This window comes from Camelus ferus, chromosome 33, assembly GCF_009834535.1.
Source record: "Camelus ferus isolate YT-003-E chromosome 33, BCGSAC_Cfer_1.0, whole genome shotgun sequence".
Taxonomy (NCBI): domain Eukaryota; kingdom Metazoa; phylum Chordata; class Mammalia; order Artiodactyla; family Camelidae; genus Camelus; species Camelus ferus.
The window spans coordinates 1,857,921-1,879,105 of NC_045728.1; the positions used below are offsets into that span (position 1 = coordinate 1,857,921).

General features: G+C 52.2%; 1 protein-coding gene across 6 annotated transcripts in view; it reads right to left on the reverse strand.

The window, feature by feature from the left end:
- NTM (neurotrimin) overlaps positions 1-21,185 on the reverse strand; it is an 820,661-nt gene that overhangs the window by 15,830 nt on the left and 783,646 nt on the right. For all 6 annotated transcript variants that reach the window (XM_032472417.1, XM_032472419.1, XM_032472420.1 and 3 more), the window contains 2 exons: positions 5,564-5,698; positions 3,596-3,716 (listed from right to left, as the gene is read on the reverse strand). In XM_032472417.1, coding sequence (XP_032328308.1) covers positions 3,596-3,716; positions 5,564-5,698 — 256 coding nt within the window. The remainder of the gene's footprint in view (positions 1-3,595; positions 3,717-5,563; positions 5,699-21,185) is intronic.

A 21,185-nucleotide genomic window follows, 5' to 3' on the forward strand; every position in this document is an offset into this window, starting at 1 on the left:
CGCCGGACTCCAGGGAGGTCAGAGGGGGTTGCAGGAGCTCGCCCTGCCTTCCCTGATGGAGATTCTCCTCCGGGAGCCTTTCTCGCTCGTAAGCAAGGGGCAGTGCACTGGCCTGAGTCCACGGATTTCATTCAAACGTGAGCACTGTCCCAACGGAGTGAGGCAACCAGCTGTGTGGCCTGAGGCCCCGGTACTTCTATTTCCAGCTTGTTATGTAGACGCTGGTCCCATAGAGGCGCCCTACCGCCCACCTGCCTGGAGGCTTCCACGAGCTCAATTGGCTTATTGATCCCTTTTGCCATTTTTAATGCCATCCCTGGGCTGGGGAGGAAGCCTTCACATCAGACCCAAGCTGTGAATTAGATTTCAGCTCCGCGGTGGGGAGAGACACTCACCCGGCACAGGTGCAGCCCGACAGCTCTGAAACATCTTTAGCTGAAAGCACGTAGGGCGGCAGGTGGTCCTTGGTGGCACATGGCAGCTGCTGGGGTGTCACTCCGTGTGGTCACACACTCCCTGTCCCACGCTCCTGCCAGGCTGCAGTTTCTTAAGGAACCAGCAGGCTTTCCAATGGCCTGAGTCCCGGGGATGGGTGGCTGTCGTTACGTCCAGTGTTCCCTTTCCTCTCCCTCAGATGCCCAGTGGCCGGCACTGAGTGTCTAGGTCACGGTCAAGAGGGACTTCCACTCTACCTCCTGAGAAAACTGCCTGTCCCCATCCCTCAGGCCCCTCTGATTGGCCTCAGGACTCTGCTCATCTCACCGGGAATGTGAGCTCAGTTAAGGCTGATCTTCCCCCTGGCAGGCGCAGTCTGCCGTGGGAGACCTGCCTGGCGGAGGTGACCCCGCTAGCCTCAGTGGGCCGGGAAGGACAGGCCCCAACAAGACTTTAGAACACAGACAACTCCATTCGGTGGGAGAACACTGGAAACGAGTAAGTGAGCATCAGATGGAAAACTGAGCAGAATCAACTAAAGCTGCTGTGAGAAGGACTCAAAGGAGGAACGGGAGCTGCCTGAGGCTGGGACTCTGAAGGCCTCGCGGGCCACACCGGCCCCCTCCTCCTGCTGGAGCCTCAGCCCCGCCCCAGACGCAGCAGCCGCTCCCACCTTGGCTGCTTTGGCCCAAGGGCCAGGCTTCTTCCTCCACATACTTTAAGATCTTGTTTCCCCTACAGGTTGCTTGCATTTTCCATCCTGTAAAGACTAGGAAAATACAGTGCAACTGACTGACCTCCATGGAGACCTGGACACCTGAAAGTCCAAGAATCTACCCTGCAGCCCAGGAGACTTTTGTTTTGGGCTTTTTTTTTTTTTTTTTTTTTTTCCTGATACTGGAACTTCACGCCTCAGTTTCTTATCAGAATAAAAAGGAAGAAAGAAAGAAGCAGGATTTCAAAGAAAGGCAACCATGTTTATTTATTTGGAAAATATTAGTCCCTTCTCCCTGATCCTGAATTCTTGGGAAAAAGGAGGAAAGCCAGCTATTTCTTCTCACCTCATCCTGCCTCAGTGCTTCCATCTATGAAGTGGGCTGGATGCACACAGCCCAGCTACGTTGCTGCCAGAATTTGTGCTTAAAAATGGAAAAGAGCTGCTTCTCGCTTGGAATGCTGAGGACAAGACGCAGCAGGTCACACTGAAGCAGTAACGCACCTCTGTTCCAAAATGGCTTCCCCGACACTGACGCCGCTAAGTCACTCTGACTTGGGATTCTTGCCGCTCGTTTCTTTTCCTCTGGCAAGCCCCCATCTCTGTTTAACTTGCTCAGCTGCGTTCGTGCTGAAGAGCCCCCAGCCTTCCCGCTACACTCACTCTCACTCCCCCACCCCAGCCTCCTTCGTTCTAGGAAGAAGGTCATAATCTAAGAGCCACCTGAGCTCTAGGAACCACAAACCCATCGCGAGACTTCCATGCCGCAGACACAACTGCATCTGCGTGGACTTCCGGGACAGGAAGAACGCAAAACCCGCACCGTTTGGTCCTCATCACCTGCTCCGCACCCCAGGCCCTTCCCGTGAAACTTCTCCACCCTCCCCCCTGGTGGACACGCAGCTCCAAAGGCGCTGGCCTCCTGTGGTCTCCTTTGTCTGACAGAGCAAGTAAAGCAGTTTCTTTACTACTTTACCCAAAACTCTACTTCACCCAAGACTCAATTCACACACTTCAGCAACAATGTGTCTAAGTGACTTGGTTCTAAATGACATTTCAGAGACTGGAAGGTCTTGGTATCTGACTGGCCTCTTCAGGAAAGAATCCCAAAGCCCTGGAGACGTTCTGAGTCGTGTGGGCAGCAGACTGGCCTGGGTCTCCCGGCCTGGGTCTCTCGGGCTGGGTCCTGGCCTGGGTCTCCCAGCTTGGGTCCCGGCCTGGGTCTCTTGGCCTGGATCCCGGCCTGGTTCCCGGCCTGGATCCTGGCCCGCAATTGCTCGCCTGCTCTCTTGCCCACAAGTAAGTACCCTCTTTGTTGCTCTTTTCCCCCAGCTTCTCAGCTCCTTAACTCCTTCCTCCTTCTCTGCCCCACATACACCACAGGACTTTCGGGTTGCCCCCTCCCCATTTCTGTGGAAGTGTTCTGACCGTGGACAGCTCTTGCACGCTTATTTGCCGCTCAACCACCTTAAAACAGCTCTTTGACAACAGTGAAGGCCGTGTGGCCTGGCCGTGCTGAGCCGCTGAACCCTGAGCTAACGTGCCGTCGGGTAACTCCTGGCAATGACCCTCCATCCTGACACGGCGGCCACGATGGGGAGGGTGGGGGAGGCCCCTCTCGTTTCTCCTGCAGGGAAGGTTCTATCTGGACACACAGGGAGGGCTCCCTGGGGTCAGGGCACTTGGCCCCACGGCCATGGAGAGTGTCTGGAGCAGAACTGGAGGCCCTGAGCATCACTCAGCGTGGTAGCCGCCCTGAGCATTCCTGAGACCCGAGACTCTGTTAAAACTAGCCGCAGGCAGAGTGCGTGGGCTCTGCACCTCTAACTCGGTCACAGGCTTCCGCGCTCCGGGGGCCCTTCCTGTGAGACTCTGCTTTCCTACGATAGCTTTTCTCAGGCTTGTTGGTTGGTGAGTAATAGTTCTGTGTGGCAACTTTAAAACACGGCAGAATAGAAACAGCCGCACAGACACAGAAAACAAACTTATGGTTCCGGGGGGAGGAGGGGAGAGGGAGAAATTGGGGGTTGAGGATTTGCAGATACTAACTACTATATATAAAATAGATAAACAACAAGGTCCTCCTGTACAGCAGGGGAGCCATATTCATACCTTGTAATGGCCTATGACGAAAAAGAATGTGAAAAGGAATATATATACGTGTAACTTAATCACTATGCTGTACCCCAGATATTAACACAACATTGTAAACTAACTGTACTTCAATAAAAACAAATAAATAAAAAAATAGCTGAAATTCATTAATATGAAGAAAAGACTTGTTTGTATTTAGCGTCCCCCTCCTAGGAGGAATTTGGAAGAGGAATTTGCAGGAATTCATTTGCATCCATCTGGAATGAGGAGCCTGGAAAAGCTCCCTCATCCTGGGGGGAAGTGAGGGGGGGGTCCAGTTTTCCTGGGGGGAGGCGGTGGGGGGGGTCCTACCTCTTGTCGTCCTTGTACCACTGGAACTCTGCCGAGGGGACTGCGGAGGCTTCACACTGCAGTGTCCCCTTCTGTCCCACGGGGACGCCTGTACCCTTGGCCTCTGAGATGTATGGTGGATCTGCAGGGAAGAAGACGGCGCAGAACATCTCAAAATGCATCTGAAGTGAGGCAGGCTGCCTCGTTCACCAACCTCGTTTTCCACTCCCTGCTCTCTGCCTCTGCTGTCCGCGCTGTGCGGGAGCGTGAACCCATTCACTGCTGTTCCAGGGCTGAGCTGTGCCTTCCTTGCAGGCACTGCTCCCGTTCCCCTGCGCACGGCCTGAAAGACCAGGGGCTCCGGCGGATTTCCTGATTAAGCTCTTCAACTTTCCCAGGGTGCTGCCAACCCTACACACACCACGCGGAGTGACAGTCAGCACCTTTCAGCAGCCTTACAGAGTTTCTGCAGCCCGGTTCCAGCCAGCGCACACGACCTGGAACCATTCAATTCCTATCCAAAGCTCAGTTGCAAGAAATAACATTCATGGGGAATTGCCTGAAGGATTTACAGCTCAGCCCTTCTTCTAGGTATTCCAAGCTGGGTCCCAGAATCAAGCCAGACCAAAGCAGACCGATGCACTTGGCCTGCGTCCCTCTCAGGTCTTTGCCAAACCACCCTGGGCAGCTCCAGCAGTGCGCACCGATGCCCATTGTGGAAAACAGCCATGAGCACCTGCGGTTCTATTTAGCGCAGCAATGGTGCACCTGAGGCTGCTGCGCTCGCTTCGTGGGGACCGTGAACTGAAATTCTTTTGGGGTCTCAGTACCAGAAGAAGCAGTGTTTCTCCCAAGCAACTAATTTGCTTCTGTCTTCTGGACATAAACGTCAAACCAGACGATGTTTCCCCTCTCTGCTTTAGAAACTCGACGCCATGTCCTGGACCCACGTCTGACCACCTCCTGGTCTATGCACCGTGTGCCGACTCACCCCTCGATCTCACATAGTCCCTACATGGGTTTTCCCTTTGTTACATTTCCTTACTCTTTAGGTTTGTCTTTATTAACTGTAAGTCACCCTACGTCGTTTTGAAACGAAATCGTATTTGGGTACAAACAGTGTTAGTGTTGACATACAGGTTTCCTTGCTCTTAGAGTGTTGTGCGTTAATTAGGTTCAAATTGTAAGAGAAACCACAATATGAGTCAAGAACGGGCAATCCCCAGAACACAGCACTCTTCCTCTGCCTCCACCTCTCCCACGTTTCGAAGGACAAAGGCTGCTTCGCTGCTGGTGTAGTTCCCGGGTTCTATTCTGTCCTAAGCCTTCCCGGCACAGGCACAGCAGGGAAAACTTTCAGAGCATCTTAGAGAACCGAGTCTGTGTACAGAGTGGGGAACCCAGAGGGGGCAGCGTGAGCAGCGGGGAGGGCCGAGCAGGACGAGGTCGGAGAGAGTCTGGATGGTAAAGGAGGGTGCGGGTCCTTTATTAGCAAAACTCAAGTCTAGAGATACGCCCTCTAATGTGCGTATGATGTGTCTGTTCATCTATTTATCCTTCGAGTACGGATGTACACCACGTCCATCAACATATCTAATTGGAAAAGCGTGAGATAAAATAAGTGCAGAAATTACAATGTTTCCTCCATACTCATTTTTTCCCTCCCTATTAAGGAGTTGACTGTCTAGAGGCTGAGAAACTTGGGGATGTTACGAGTAAAGCATGGGGAAAATTGGGATTCAGAGACACGGTTGTATAAATTATGCACTGACTGTCACTGAACGATCTTTCGGGAATGGAAGTCAAGTTTGGGATTATATTAAATTACTTTCAGTTCCAATTTATATCTATTTTTAAATTTAGCATTTGGACTCGCTGCTCTTGGAGGCAGCAGTGGCCCGCGATGCGGCACCGGTTCCCAACCCCCGATCCAGCTGTCCGCTGCGGCCCTGACGCACGTGCAGGGTGGCGGTTCAGGAGACGACTTACAGTTCACCGTGACCTTGACTCTCCGGACCACCGGTGCAGCCACGTCGTTGGAGGCGCTGCACTCGTAGTCCCCCGACTGCTCCCGCGTGATGCCCTGGATCTCCAGGTACTCGTCTTCGCTCACAAAGCCCACAGCTGCCGGCGTGCGGTGCAGCAGGAGGAAAAACACCAAAGGTATAAAGTTAGATGACCAAGCACGAATTGGTTCTGTCTGTGGAGCATTCTGCCACTTGTAAGTCCGGATTCCTGGGAGCGACGCCTGCCCTCCCTCCGCCGTCTCCTCTCCCTCCCCCACCATCACCTTTTCTTGGCTCCCCAGGGGACCAGCTGGAATGTTCCTGTTCTGACCTGGAGGAGGGCAATGCCCAGAGAATGACCAGTCCTCCATAACTGATTCACATTTCTGACATTTACACGGCCTGGATCTTACCAAGCAGTCAGGCTCCGGGATCTGAGCTAAGCACCTTTGGGTGAATATTAACTTTCTGGTCTTCAGGAGTCACCTAGCCCGAGCCTTGAGATGCAGAGCTGGTGACTGCGTCCCAGACCGCAGGTCAGCTGGAAGCGCCACACTGGCCATCGCGCGCGCACGCGCACACATGCACACGCACACGCACGCAGACACACGCACAACAAACACATGCACACCACGCACGCACGCACAACACACACGCACACACGCAACACACATGTGCACGTGCAGGCACACACACGCAAGCGTGCACACACGCGCACAACAAACACACATGCATGCAAAACACACGTGCACGCACACCCACATGCACGCACTTGCACGCGAACGCACACCCACACACGCACGCACTTGCACGCACACCCACACATGCACGCACACACACGGAGCCACGAAAGGAAGTGGAAATGGTAATAAAATAATTTTAAATTTCTGTTTTTTGATTTAGACACTCAGTTAAATCAGCAGAAATCAACTTTCTAAACTTCGAGCTGCTGGAGCTGTTGGGTACAAGATCCTGAAGACAAGGCGACAAGGGGGGCTGCACACCCCGCCCGCACCCACGGCAGCAGGAAGGAGCCGGAACACGAGGCTGCGAGTCTCACGACCACGTCCCCATCCTGAGACTCTGTCTCTCATTGAAGACTTGTGAGTAATAATAGCAACCCTCTACCCACCCGACGTCCAGCCCGAGGTCCGGCTCTGAGCCCGTGATTACGGAAGGACCGTGACAGTGCAGCCTACAGGACAGGCGCCACCGTTCTCTCCCAGTCGCCCCGAGCCTGACCGCCCTGCGGAGAGCGGACGACGACATAACTGAGCACATCCCAGGGACACCTGCCTCCTCTGTCAAACGAAGACGGTCGGTGCGATGGTGCGCCTCACGTGACCTGGGGTAGTTGTAAGAGTGAGGCGGGTGCTGTTAACAGTTATTCTGGGACAAGAAGCAGAAGCGGAGACTGTCCCCAGCAAACGGAAGACGTCTTCCCTGGATCAGTTCACATTCAGTCCTAACACCTCACAGGGCTGTCTGGAGGAAGAAACGAGAGCCACACACGTGCAACGCTCCTGCGGCCCACCTGCTGCTGAGCGAGCGACCCTGTAACTGCCCGGAAGCCCGGGCTCGGGCGCAGCGAGGAGGGGCCCTGCATGACCGGAACGGGGGGCAGGGGGCTGCCTGCCCACTCTCCACAGCCCCCTCCCCGTATCTGCTGTGCTGGAGCACGGAAAGGACAACAGTGAGAACCCGACATGATGTGAGCGGTGTGTACACTAGGGCTGTGTGTGCTCTGTGACGTCGCTAAGGCCACCACTTTTGTCAAGATAATGACAGCAGCAGCACAATGACCCACAACACAACAGCTCTCCGACACAGAAGGACCGCCACCCGCCCAGCGCTGCCAGCACGCCTGGGCCATGACCAGTCGCTGCCACCGTCCAGGGCTAGGTCCAGCCTGAGCTTTTCCCAGCTATCTTCGTGGCCTGTGGGACCCACAGCTGCTCCGTGCAGAAGCTCCCTGCCCCTCCCACCTACAGGAGAGTTACAGGACGGCCGATGTCCATCACCACGAGTGAGCAGGAGTCACTGAATTCACAGGGAGGACCAGGCACCTGCTGATGAGTGAGAAATGGGACCAAAACGTCCCGGCTGTGGGGGGGGACAACCAGCAGGAGCTCACAGAGACTCACAGTCCCAGCCAGCGAGCGCTGTCCACACGTCACAGGAGCCACAGTTGTCACTGCTTCCTCAGCATCCTTGGGGGGAAAAGTACTAACCTCGATTTTAGGGAGGGCGAAGGAAATGAGGAGGAGGGGCTTGGATGGAGAGTTGGTGATGCCTTTTATGTGTCGTCCTTGTTTATTTGCACCCAGCCTCAAGCCTGTGCTCGGCAGGTCTCCCCTGCTGGAATGCTGTAATTACCGTGCAGAACATCGCCGAGACCATGTCACACTTAATATCCCCATTAATTTTAAATGGTGGTCCTTGGTACATATATGTGGCAGTTGGTGTCATATTTTAATTAGGCTTGCCCTACACCATCTGAAATTAATAATAGCACGGATTACCAGTGTAATTTATAAATTAACAGTGCCATAGCATGAGGGAATACATTAGCTCCGGACAGCTGTTTTTGGACTGAGCTCCAGTGTTGGAACAGTGACTGGGAGGACCTCAGATCTCCCGGGAGGCTGCGCACCGCACCTTCAAAGCAAGGACACAACAAGACGCGGGGTTCTCTGGGTCTCTTCTTCTCTGCGATGAGAGACCACGCGTCCGCGTTAATTCTGCCGTCCGGCCACGCTCTTGTGTGAGCTCCGTAGGACTCACAGGACCCGAGCTTCGAGGTACCTGCTACATGAGTGCCCAGATGGAGAAGTTGAGAGGATCGCTGTCACGGACGGAAGTAGTAGGGCAATCGCAATCAAACCTTACCCAGCTTTTGAGGGGACACGTGTGCTCGGGTATGGGAGGTTTAATGTCTTACTATCAGGCGGTTTCATGTAGGGAAGGAAGTTAGACGGCTTGAGAGCTGGGGAAGGTTCATGTTCTCCACGGGTCTAGGTCAGTGTTACCAGAGGGAGAGGGTTTACGCTTAAGCCATCTTGCAAAATCCAATGAAGCGTGATCTTACTGTCATATGTTCCACAGACCAAAAGCACAGTTGTAGAAAAAGCACAATCATTGCTCATACATTTTTTCTATGTCTGCTCTCTGATTAAGTTGGAAAAGGCAAATGAAAGGTAATTTGTATATAGTAAAATGCTTTAAATATTTTAGCTTTCAGTGTCATTATTGTCACCTTTTTTCCCACATACTTTTTTCTTGTTTTCCCTCAGCTAGAAGCAAGCATAGCAACGCTGGAGAGAAAGACAATCAGGGCGCACAGAACAAATTACACTTTGGATCACCAGAAATGAGGTTTCTTTAGGTAATGCTCACACACGTGAACAAAAAACGAAAACAAAAACACCCCCCTCTAAACTGAAACCTGAATTTATAGAGTCCATGATTCAAGGGAAGTTTTCCTTTAATAGCATTTGTGCTCCGGCTCTGAAGTGATTGAGGCTTTGTCGCTTGAATGGAGAGCTTACAAAGAACATTAGAAGAAATAAAAAGGGAAAAAAGGTCAACAGAGCTGGGACACAGGCTGATTTCAGTCGATCTGCCTGGAATAGTTGTCTGAATGTAGAGTGTTAGACCCCACCCTCACCTACGAAATCAGAATCTCCTGGGATGAAGAGTGTTAATAATTTCACTAGGAAATTCTCATGTATAACTAAGTCTGGGAATTAGTGGCTTCGGTCAATTCTGTATTTTCTCGTGTGGGAAGCTGGCTAGCGGCAGCAAGCCAGGTGTCCCAATGTCCCCACACCGCTCCTGCAGCCATTACGTGCCTTCCGGTGCTTTCTTCACACCGTGCGCACTGCCTTATTTTCCCGTGCACCTGAGACTCTGACGGCAGGGACCACGTCCTGGACATCTCGGGCTCTCAAGGTGCCTGGAAAAGTAGTTCACATAATCTGAAATTTGTCAACTTCTTGTGAATCAACTGACTGACGGACAGGCTCAGAATGGCAGGCCAAATCCTAATCTAAAAAAAAAAGTCAGGGGGACTCTTGCCCACCCAACCTCAAGTGGCTCTTCTCCCAGGACAGCGCCACCTCTGGTCACTGCTTTTAGCAAAATACTTCTATTTCTTGACTTTGAACAATACCACTGTTAGTGTCCTAACAGAAGACTTTCTTTAAATAAGTGATTTTAAAAGGTTTATCGAGTGGTTAGTATAATGTATATTTAATCTTGGGGCCGATTATTTCCTCAGGGGAATGCATGCTTAATTTAAGAATGTGGATCGATGGGGAAGTGTGATTTAGCCATCAGAATTTGTTTCCCAGCCAGCTTTTCAGGAACACTGCTGTTTCACTAAATGGAACCTCACAGTCCAAGCAGGAAATGAAGCCAGGTGGACACGTGACACTCACGTCTGCCCCCAAACCCCCAAAGCAGACTCACTCTCTCCCGAGGGCTGAGCTCAGCACGCAGTTCACGACGAATCGAAGGGCACAGACCGCCCTGCGTGAGCAGCGCCCCTCGGGGAAAGGGCACCCCAAGTCTCTGAGTTCGTGGACTGGGCTTTAAAATCTTCACAGCTGAAAATGGCACCAGCCGTGATTGCCGTTTTTATCACACGCCACACGAGCTCGTCATGGGGACAGCTGCGGCTACCGCAGAGGAGCGGACACAGCTGTCTCCTTGCTTCATAGTTTTACAGCGTGCAGACCAGCTGAGATAAAAATCACTGGGCCCCAGAAACTGAAAAAAAAAAAAAAAAAAAGGAAAAGACAAGGCAAGACAGAGTAGAGAATTGTGGAATTTGAGAGCTGGGAGGATCATTTAAAACCTTAGCTCAAACACTGACTAGCAGTAGAGCAGAGCGCTCGGCACTCTGAGCCGAGGTGTGACTGCTACCAGCCCTCGGAAGCCCAAGGCACTGATTTGAGGCCTCAGGGAGAAAGCAGTCGGGCCAGGGCTACAGACGATGTGCTCCCGGGAGACACTGGGGGTGGGCGGTGGCGCTGGGAGATCCGATGTCACCACCTGCCGATGGCCCTGGGGACGCCTCCGCCTCCCTCATGGCTCCGCCTGAGAGCTGCCCGCAGCCGGGGGCCCTGCGCCTGCAGCCAGCACCGCTTCAGAACAGACCCCGACTCTCCTCCTACCTGCAGAGGGTGTGGTGAGGGGCTGCGTGGGGGGGCCCTGAGAACGAAGCAGGGGAAACGGAAGGGAAGCCCAGGGTCTCCAGGCGGGTGGATGGGCCCTAGGAACCATCTGAAGGGGGCACTGGGCAGCCCTGTGCTGCGGGGTCAGGCTGGGGGCACACAAAGCCCGCGCAGCGGTGGCTGCTGGAAAAGGGTGAGATGACCGGTGTTAAAATTCTTTCCAAATATGACAGTAATTACCGTTGAATTACCTACCTAGACTAGCTTCAGAGGGCCTGGTATTCAGCTGGAGCAAAACGGTGGGAGGGTGGCTGGTGGCCCCGCACTGCTTACCCCTGGCTGTGCTGTGGCCAGGGCGGGGCCCTCGTGTCTGCACGGTGGTGGTGGGGGGGCGGCAGATCCTACTGGCTGGCAGTTCCCTTCTCCAAGCCTCAGAGCCCTCTTCTTTAAAACAGGAAAACGACCCCACCTTACAGGGTTATCGTGAGCGCTACAGAAGCAAGTACTGCAAAGCCCTCGGCGTGTCGTGGGCTCCCAGTAACTGCTAACTATCACGGTTACTAATGCTGACACCACGAGGCAGCTTGAGCACTTTTTAATAGTCAGGATCGTTGATACAAGAACGTCTCATCGTGCAAATGAACGAATAATCAGATCTCTGCTTTTCTAGGGGGGACTTAACAATGATAAACGCTAGAGGCTTCACCACAGATCCCGTATGCGGAAAGCTCTACTCTGTGCACTTAAAATAGGATTCGGTTGATAAGGGGTACAATTTCTCAGGGTCATTTCTTCTAAGAAGGCAGGTGCAGCTGCAGAGCCCATGTGAGAACAGCTGGGGGCTTAAGAAACTGGCTCTAATTTCACAACTGAGAATAAGAGGCTATAAACGCATTTCAACACGTGTGTATCTTCCTCCTTGACCTTTCCTTTGGCCGCAGAAGAGCACGGCTGGCAGAAAGGAGCATCTGACAGGATGAGTGAATTTAAAAGATCTCTTTCAGAAAGCAAGTTCTGGAGGGACCCAAACCTGCATTTTTTCCTGCCCCCCTCACTGAGGTACAGCTTCCATGGGTCGATGAGAATACGGCCCAGCAAACACAGGGGCCGAGGCTGGGAGCGGGGCAGGCTGGATGCTCCATGAGATGAGAGCAAGCTTCCTGAAGCCTCCGAGCCGGGTGCTGGTGGGCGGGAGCCGATGACGTCGCGGTGCCCCTAGGTCACCACCTCCCTGCAGGGCTCGGCGCTGTGTCTCCTGCGCAGGGACTTCCCTCACTCCTGCAAACCTAGCGCCTCGCTTCCCTCAGCTTTCTGGTTGACACCTAGGGACTGGCTGTCACAGCTGTTTGGTACCACGTCCCGCACACAGAAGGGAGAGTCCCTCAGACCTTCACATCAATCCATCATCAAGCAGGAATTAGAGACGCGATAAAACATTACATAAACTGAATGTGACCCTCCCTGCACGTCATCCATCTGTCTAGAGGTACACGTACTAGCAAAACAGGTAACATAGAGCCGACATATATTAAGACCAGTGGTCGCCAAGGGTCAGTGGAGAGGGATGAATGAACAGACAAAGCCCCGAGGAGCTTCAGGGCAGAGAATCTGTGCTGTACGACCCTGTGACTGGTGGGTACACGTCTTACACATCGGTCAAACCCTATAGATTGTATAAGACCAAAGTGAACCCTCGTATGAACTGTAGGCTTCGGGTGACAGTGATGCGTCAACGTAGGTTCATGGACTGTCACACAAGTGCTGCTCTGGTGGAGAGTGTGATGGTGGGGGACACGGTGCTGTGGGAGGGGCGGGCAGGGGGCATATGGGTTTCTGTACTTTCTGCTCAATTTTGCCGTGATTCTAAGACTTCTCCGAAGAATGAGGTCTTTCTTGGAAAGGCAATGCACACAAGAAAACAGTTTAAACTTCACCAGCTTAAAAAGTGGCATGGGAACGTGTCAGCTGCCAACAGCCTCTAAAGCGTGGAGACCACCTTTAGGGCCTCGTGTTGGGCAAACATGTCTCAGGTCAACACCATCGACTGTTCACCAAGAAAAGATACACAGAGCATCATCAAAATAAAGTTCCAGGGCTTTTGAGGGGGTTTTGGCCAAAAAATAAAAAGACTCATTTGATAGTTGAAACCAAACATATGTGTATGTTTGAATATACATGCATGAAATGTAACATATTAATTAGTTTATGAGTCTATAGAAAGAAGAATATAGCTCCTTAATTATTCAAGTAGGGGGTTTTCTGGGAGTAACCTTTAGCTTTGTATTAAGGAGGAGCCGCAGCCCAGAACGTAGTTGTACGAAAATGAGCCCTTGCGCTGCGCTGAGCCGGGCCGTGTGTGCCTCTGAGGCCCGCCCCTCCCCTCACGATGGGACGGGGTCCTTCCCCGCAGCCGTGGCCGCGGCAGCCGGCTGGGCCCCAGGGTGTGAGCGCCGTAGCCTGTTCGCCAGCACCGTCAGCTCAGCGCTGCGTGCAGACCCTCTTACGGGTGATGATCTCAAGTCAGAAAGCACACAGCTGGGCGTTTGGGGTTTGCAGCTTGCTGTCTGGAACCTGGGTATTTGCAGTAGTGCAGCTGATGGCTGCTAAAAAAAAAAAAAATAAAAGATAAAGAAAGAAATCAGCTTTTGATTTGTAAACTCAGCCAATTTGATCTGAAAGACATTGATAGGGATAAATATAGAACCCCGTGGTGTCACATCCCCTCCATATGTTGGCTGTTTGCTCTCGCTTCCTCTAAATCTCTAGAGACAGAAGCCGGCACTGAGCGCTGCAGGATGTGAGGTTGCTTTGAAATTCCTGGTCCAGACTAGTTTAAGGGAATTCATGCTACTTAAGAAGCCCCTACGGGGCTAAGGTTCTCCTGACTCCATCATGCGCACAGGTGGTCTGAAGTCCACCTGCTGGGGGTCACCTTAGCCACCTGGTCCGGGACTGCCTTGGAAAAGCAGGGCTGTCTGTACCTGAGCCGGGAAGACAATTTCTGGATTCAGAGCAGGAGTTCTTAGTCTGAGAGCTGTTGAACTCTCCCACCAGGGGTTTCTGAACCTCAGGAAATGACACCACGCACGTGTGTCTACATGGGTGTGTTTTCCCTACCGAAAGATTCACTCCCTTCTGTAAAGGGATCCAAAAGGTGCGCAGGATGCAAAAAGATGCACATCCACCTTTCTGTGGTCCTGCGGTTCACCCCCAAGTGATGGGACAGGACCAGATCCCCACCAGCCCCCAGCCCTGCACGGAGAAAACAGAGAACTCCTCCAAATACAACGGATGGTCGGAAGAAGAAATGAGTCGAGAAGTGAAGTGCAGCCTTGTGCATGTTTCATTAAAGATGCTGTGGAGGCTGGAGAGCGAAGTGACTTGTAAATCCTCCTTTTGAAGAACAGATACGCTGGCCGAGGAGTGTTTTTTTTTTCCCCTAAACGAGGGGGGTTATCGTCCCACTAAGACTTAGAATGAAAGGAAAGGAGTGTGCAGGGTGCCATCCGCCCCCCTGAGACCCATGACCTTTGGGCACCAACCAGAGGCCTGGTGGACTCATGGGGTGGGGGGCGATCTCAGCTGCAGGGCAGAATGAAGGCTCCGCTGAAGAATTCCTTGTGTTGGTGACTGTACCCACGGGGCCGACACTCAGTGACAAAATGACCTCTCGAGGGGAGAGAGAGAGGGGGAAGACAACCTGGGATGGGTGGGCTCCCGTCTCTGGTTTAGACAATTTAATGAGTACATTCAGATTAGATCCGGAGAGGGAACTGCAAGGTCCCGCCCATCGGCCCTGGAGATGGGACTGCCGGCCTGCACTTCCGGTCAGCCTGGGCAGGACACAGGCAGCCCACGTGGACAAGAGGACAAAACGACGTGGACGTGCCTGTGGCACAGCAGGAAGCCTGATGCTGTAGGATCATTTGGGCCCAGAGAGAAAGGGAGGCGTGACCGAAAGGCTTGTGTGCGCCGTATCTGATCGCAGCCCTTGGACATGTTTAACATGATAGAATCTTCTGCAAATAGCTCTCAGATCTCTCCGCCAGCAAAGCTGCTTGCTGGTGACTCACCCCGGCTGAGCACGTGCGAGGCCCTGCCCCCGGTCCGTGCCCGCCTCCCACCTCCGATCCCAGCGTCCCACTGCACACAGGTGGACCATCAGTCACACCGGGGAGACGTGGAGAGAGGCACGCGCAGAAGGGCCTGATTTACTCCTTCATCAGCTCCGCGGCTGACGCTCCTTCTGCCCCTTCCGCTCCTGGGAGGGCCAGCTGGAGGCAGGCGCACCTGCGTCCGGACGGAACACAGTGTGAGGAAACAAGGCAACCGTGATTCCGCAGAACAGGCCCGGTGTTTCTGAATCCTGATCAGGGCTCTTTCTCCTGGGAATTATGCAGCCTTGATTGCATCGCTGGGCCTTGGGGCCCTCGTTGTAAAGTGTGGCTACGTTTCCACTCCTCACAGGAGGGGTCGGAGAGTTGGACGGGGGGTGCGAGCAGAGGCTCCGGGCGGCACGTGGGAGACGGCAGAGGAACATCAGAAGGAGCAGACTCCAGGGGGCGTGGGGCCCTCGACCCTCGAGTCATGCATCCCTAAGGTCCAGCGCTCTGCTACCTCTGTCCCCTCTTCAGGGTCAGTCTGTGCTCTGAGACCCCAGTCCTGCCACCTGAGTTACCAGCTCTGCCCCTGCCCTGCGTCTGCGCCTGGCGGGACTGCCGGCTGACCGCCTCACTTCTGTGCATCCCAGACACCCGGGGCTGGACTCCCCTCCTCTCCCCTCAAACCTGCTCTTCCCCCACGTCCACTGGTCTCTGCTGGTGGCCGAGCCTGCTCCGCCTCCTCCTAGATAAAAAAGCGTCACGTGAGATTCTCCCCCTTTGGCTCACTACTCACCATCCATCAACCAGGCCTGCTGTTTTTACCCTCTTCGGGTTTTCAAATCGATTTTCTTCTCCCCATCATCGCCAGCTGTTAATTCCATCCCTCGCCTCCACTCTGGATTCTTCCAATACCCTCTTGACTGCCCCGCTGCCTCCCGTCTCAGATTGATCGTTGTCAAAACAATGGCCACAAATAGAAATCCACCTCCCCCTGCTTAAGACCTTGCACTGCCCACTCCTCCTGGCCGTGGTGCTTACAAGCTCCTTCTGAGCCGACTCTTGCCAACATGTTTAGGTTCTTCTGCGGCTGACTCCTTTCTCCCCACGCCCACTACGTGCACCAGGGAAGCTCCTAAACCCTAGGCTGTATATCTGTGCGCTGCACCCTCTCCTTCGCCTTCAGGACCGTCTCAGCTCTCGGTCAGTCCTTTGGGAGCCCTTTCTTGAAAATCAAAACTGCTTACCTCCTCTCTACCCAGAGAGGCATCACTTTTTTTTTTACTTTTTATTTACTTCTACTTACTTTATGCTGTTGTTCCTGTGTTGCACTACCGCACTGCATTGCTGTGTAATTACATATGTTTACCTCCTTAAATTTATGAGAGAAGGGACATTTATTTCTGCATCTCCAACATCTGTAGCAGCGCTAAACACAGAGAAGGCAACAAATGGTCAAAGACGGAATGAATGAATGGACCGTCACTTTGGTGGCTGGTCTAGTTGTCATAATGAACTACTTAAACCTTCTTTGGTGACTTTTAATAAGATAGCAGATATCTACCTTTTAAGTTTTTTTTTTTTTCTTTTCTGATAAAGGATTGGACACATAAAGAGACCTCTCAGGCCTCTGAAGGTTGCAGTGTTTTATTCCACAGTTCCTAAGGGGGGTGAAAACAGCCTTCATAAAGCTAGACCTGGAGAGAAAAGGAAACGAGCCGGGTTTGGCATCTCTACAAACACCCTTAGTTCAAAGCTCTTGTAGCTAATGTCCCCGCCTCCTCCGAATGAATTAGAATGTGTCAGAAGCATCTAATCAGAAGTGTCTCGGAGAGCTTTCTCATGTCATCATCCATACGGCTGCATTTTTTTTTTTCTGGGTGGAATCAGCTTGGTGATTCAGCTCTGTCTATCGCAATTAGTAAAGGACTGATTGCAGGGAGTGTGATGAGGGCCTTTACCTTTCTGGGATAGGCAGGCAGGGAAAAAATGCTGGGATCCACACAAAACGGGCCTCAGCAGAAGAACGGGCAGCCCCTGCAGTAGAAACACTGTAACAGGCACTCCCGAAGCAGCTCAATGAAAGGACGGAAGCTGGCGATGGAGGACGTGGAAGAAGCAAGAAAGAGCTTGAACTTGAACTTGGCCTAACAGGGCAATACCCTGCTGCAGCATCAAAACCTCCGTGAGGAACCCCGACACCTGCTTCAAGAAGGGTGACACCTAAAATGCACAAAGATGGACAAGTGTCCTCGTTCTTACACGTGCTCAGGACTTCCCTGCCCCCCGTCCCTCTCAGGACCCCAGGGCGCTGCCTGTGACTGACACTCTGAGTTCTCCTCCGACTCCGTGCGTCCTCATCAGCTCAGCGCCACTGGCTTCCAGCCTAGGCACGCTCTTCCTTTCCCACAATTCCGAGGGATGTGATAAAGGAACCCTTTGGTTTGATGACCTGCTGAAATGTCATTGATCCTTGAAGCGAACAATCTAACAATCGTAACTGAGGGGCCACAAGTGATTCTTTACTTCTGTTCTACTTCTCGACTTCAGGAGACTGCCTGCCACCTCCAAGACCTGACCGGCTCCTTCCACGGTGCAGTGGGGGAGGGACAGGGGCTCGTGAGTCAGTCAGTGGAGTCAGCGGCTGGTGAAGAAAGGCTGGCGGTGGGTGGGGGGAGGGAGAGAGAGAAGAAGAGAGAACGGGGAGCAGGAGAGAGAGGGGGAGGGCATGAGCAGATGATAAAGTCACACGTCAAACACAAAAAGCAGGCAGAAGGCTAGTGTTTCTTAAAGGCAGTCACCCAGCCGTGCAGGAAATCAGAAGCGCGCTCCCATGACTACTACGTTGTCATCAAAGCTCAAGGCCATTGTCGGCCCCCCAGGAGTCGTCAGCCATAACCAGTCTTGTACGAAGCCTTGTGGGAACAGCTGGCCTGAACACCACGAGCATCCCATGATGCGTCCGAGACCCCGGCGTCGGCCTGAGGAACCACTCTCCTCCCCGGAACCCTCACGACTGACCCCCCAGAAGAGGGTGGGCAGACGTCGTCTGTGAAAGGCCACACAAATGTGTCAAGCCTGGAAGCCTCTGTAGACTTTGTGACCTGTCACTGCACTCACTCACTGGAAAATACCCCCCAGGTCTTCACCTCCGCTCCTGAGCTGCCCTAGCTGCCTCCCAGAACAGCCGTCTCTCTCCCCTCCCACCACAAGCCAGTTCCTCCTTTGGTCTGCGAGTTTCTCCCGCCTCACCTTTCGAGGGCCTCACCCCATCGGTCACCTCCCCTCTCTCCCACACCTTCATCTGCCTTTGCTCTGCCGGACGCTCCACGGATGCTCTCCTCTCACTGTTTGGTTCTTTGTCTATTTATTCCTCAGCTTTTCTTTTAAGTTGACGTATAAATGACACGTAATATTACAGAGGCGTTAGGTGGATCCCATGATGATTCAATATTTGTGTGGATCAGAAGGTCATCCCCACAGCAAGTCTAGTTAACGCCCATCCCCATAAACAGTGAGGAGTCTTTTTTCTTGTGATGAGAAATTTTAAGATCATTATCTTGGCAGTTTCCAAAAACGCAAGACAGTGTTGTCAACCACGGTCACTGTGCTGCACGTGACACTGCAGGTCTCATTTATTTTACAACCAGAAGGTTCTACCTTTTGACCCCCTTTCTCCCACCCTGCCAGCGCCCACCCTTAGCCCCTGGTAACTACCACTCTGTCCTCAGTTCCGAGGGTTTTTTAATGATTATTATTTTAATAAACATATTCTGGGCAGTCCCATCGATTGACTTTCCTGTAGACACGTGCGTCAGCCTTTGCTCTTCCAGTCTTGGTCCAGCTGGGACCCACCCAGGTTTTCTCGCCTTGTAAACTTCTGCCCTGACACCTCCCCTCTCCTCTCCAGTGACCCGTATTTCTCAGGCCTTGTTCACAGCCACACTCCTTGAAAGTATTGTCCAAATGTGCTGTGGAGAATCCTTCACCCCACAGAAGTACCTCCATCAGCCCGGTCGAGCTTCTGCCCACATTGCTCCACCGAACCTGCTCACATCCAGGCCACCGAGGGGCTGCCAGGTTGCCAAATCCATCCTAAGCATTTTTGTGTTTTCTTAAGGGACTCCTGGGCAGTGATCCACGCCACTGACAGCTAACTCCTTTACATGGTCTTCTCTTGGCTTCTTTAATGCCACGTTCTCCTAATTTTCCATCTACCTCTCTGAACGCTCATTCAAAGTCTCCTTTCCTGGCTTCTCCCATTTAATCCAGCCTCTGTGTATTGGGATTCTACTGAGCCTGTCCTAAGCATTCTTTCCTTTTCTTATTGCACAATAACTTCCCAGGAAATGTCATATATTTCTCGGTTTTGTACATCCACATATATGGCAATCACACAAATTTATATCTCCACCCTATTTCTCTTTCGTGAGCCCTGGACTCATATATGCATTGGCCTACCTGAAACGGTCACTTGGAAGTCTCGGACATCCCGAATGTGACACGCCCAGCATGGGGTTCTTGATTTTCTCCCTCAAATTTTATTCCCCTTCAGTTTTTCTCTTCAACAAATAGCACCTTTATTGACCAAATTGCTCAATTCAAAAACTCTGGAATTCATTCTCAACACTTATGTCTCCCTGACCATAATACTAAATCCATCATTAAGTCTCATTGATTCTACTGCTGTAATGTATCTTGAATCTAACGTTTTCTCCCTATTTTTGCCTGAATTACCTTATACTTTGGAGACTACTGAAGCAGCCTCTGACTTTCTAAAGGCCCCACAAAATTTGTTCACAGGTATTATCTATTTCACCTTATGAAAATAGTGTTATTTTCAGTAATACTATTAGGTAGGTAGGGGCCTCTGACCAAGTCAGCCAAACTCAGCATCAACTCCCGTGTGACCCATCATGACCTCCCCCTTCTTTACCATTTTTCCCTTAATATATTTCCACACTTGGGTCAAATCTCACTGAAGAAATTCCAGAAGAATGTCCACTTGTGTTTTGTCCCTGGTTTTACTCACTCTGTCACCTGAAGCACCTTGCCTCTGACACTGTCCCCTCCTCCTCCTCGGGGTCACAGCTGAGACCTCATCGCTTCTGAGATTCCTGCCTTCAGCCTCCTGGTGCCCTTGGGATCACACCCTTCGCCGTCCACGCCAAAGCCCTAGTGCTCCTCCTGTGATAACGCTTGTCGCATCACATTGAACAGGTCGCCTATTGACCTGTTTCTCCCTTCAGATTAAAAGCCCATCAGTGGCAGGTAACATTTCTGTATCCGTAGCGTATAGTTATTCACGGCATATAGTTATTAAATGAATAAATGGATAAAAGTATTACCCGATGAATTTTCAGTTCACATCGATTCTTTGTTTATACTTTTACGGACAGGGCCTATGAAAGTAATAAATCTATATCCAAATGCACATTCAGAGCCCCCAAATGAGGAAGTGTGCCCCTAGTTAATTATCAGACAACTCATGAGACACACACCTGACTCTAGCCGCACTCCCTACCGTCCCCAGCTTCCGTTTTTCCTGTATCAGTGGTTTGTCAAGCACAGGGCAGTGGGGTGTCTGTTCACGGATATTGTTTAAAATCACACATGCATGGCGATGACCAAAAGCAAATCAGACTGATTTAATCACCGATTCTCTACTACACTGCGGTTCTGGTTAAGACAGGGTAAAAACACAGCTTGCCCAAACTCTCCTGCTCATTACAGTTAGACAAAATACACTGAAAGAAATCTGAGCACTTGAAAAGTAAACAGCGGAAGGTGAGCTGGGGAGGGAAATCAAAGCCTGAGGGAGGAACGCCACCGTGGTAAGTGTCCTGGTATTTTTTCCTCCTGTCTTTCTCGACTCAGAGCAGCCAGAATTCTAAAACCATGCAGTAGATACCAACTGGAAAAGTGTCCAGGCGAGCCCGCTGCCTTTGGTCTGAGGATGGGGAGAGAAAAGCTTACAAGATGGAGAGAATGAGGGACGTGGCTTTTTGTTCCTGCTGCTGCGGCCTGTTCTGTCCCCCTTCTCCTCTTGGCCCTGCCCGGGGCTGAGCCTCAGCCCGGACGCTGCGGAGCAGCGGCCGTGGCGGGAGCAGCAGTGCCCAGCTAAAGCTTGAGAAACAAAACCAAAACCAAGCAAACCATCCCCAAACCCCAAACCTTTCTTTGTGACCAGCGGAACCAAGGGACAGGGCCCCTGTGGTCTGAAAAATGTGAAGGAATTTCAGTCAAGCTTTTCTCTGTTCTTTCTTCTCTGTCACTGCGCTGCCCTGGAGGCTGACTCAGTCCCGAGGAGTGAGGAACATTAACGGGA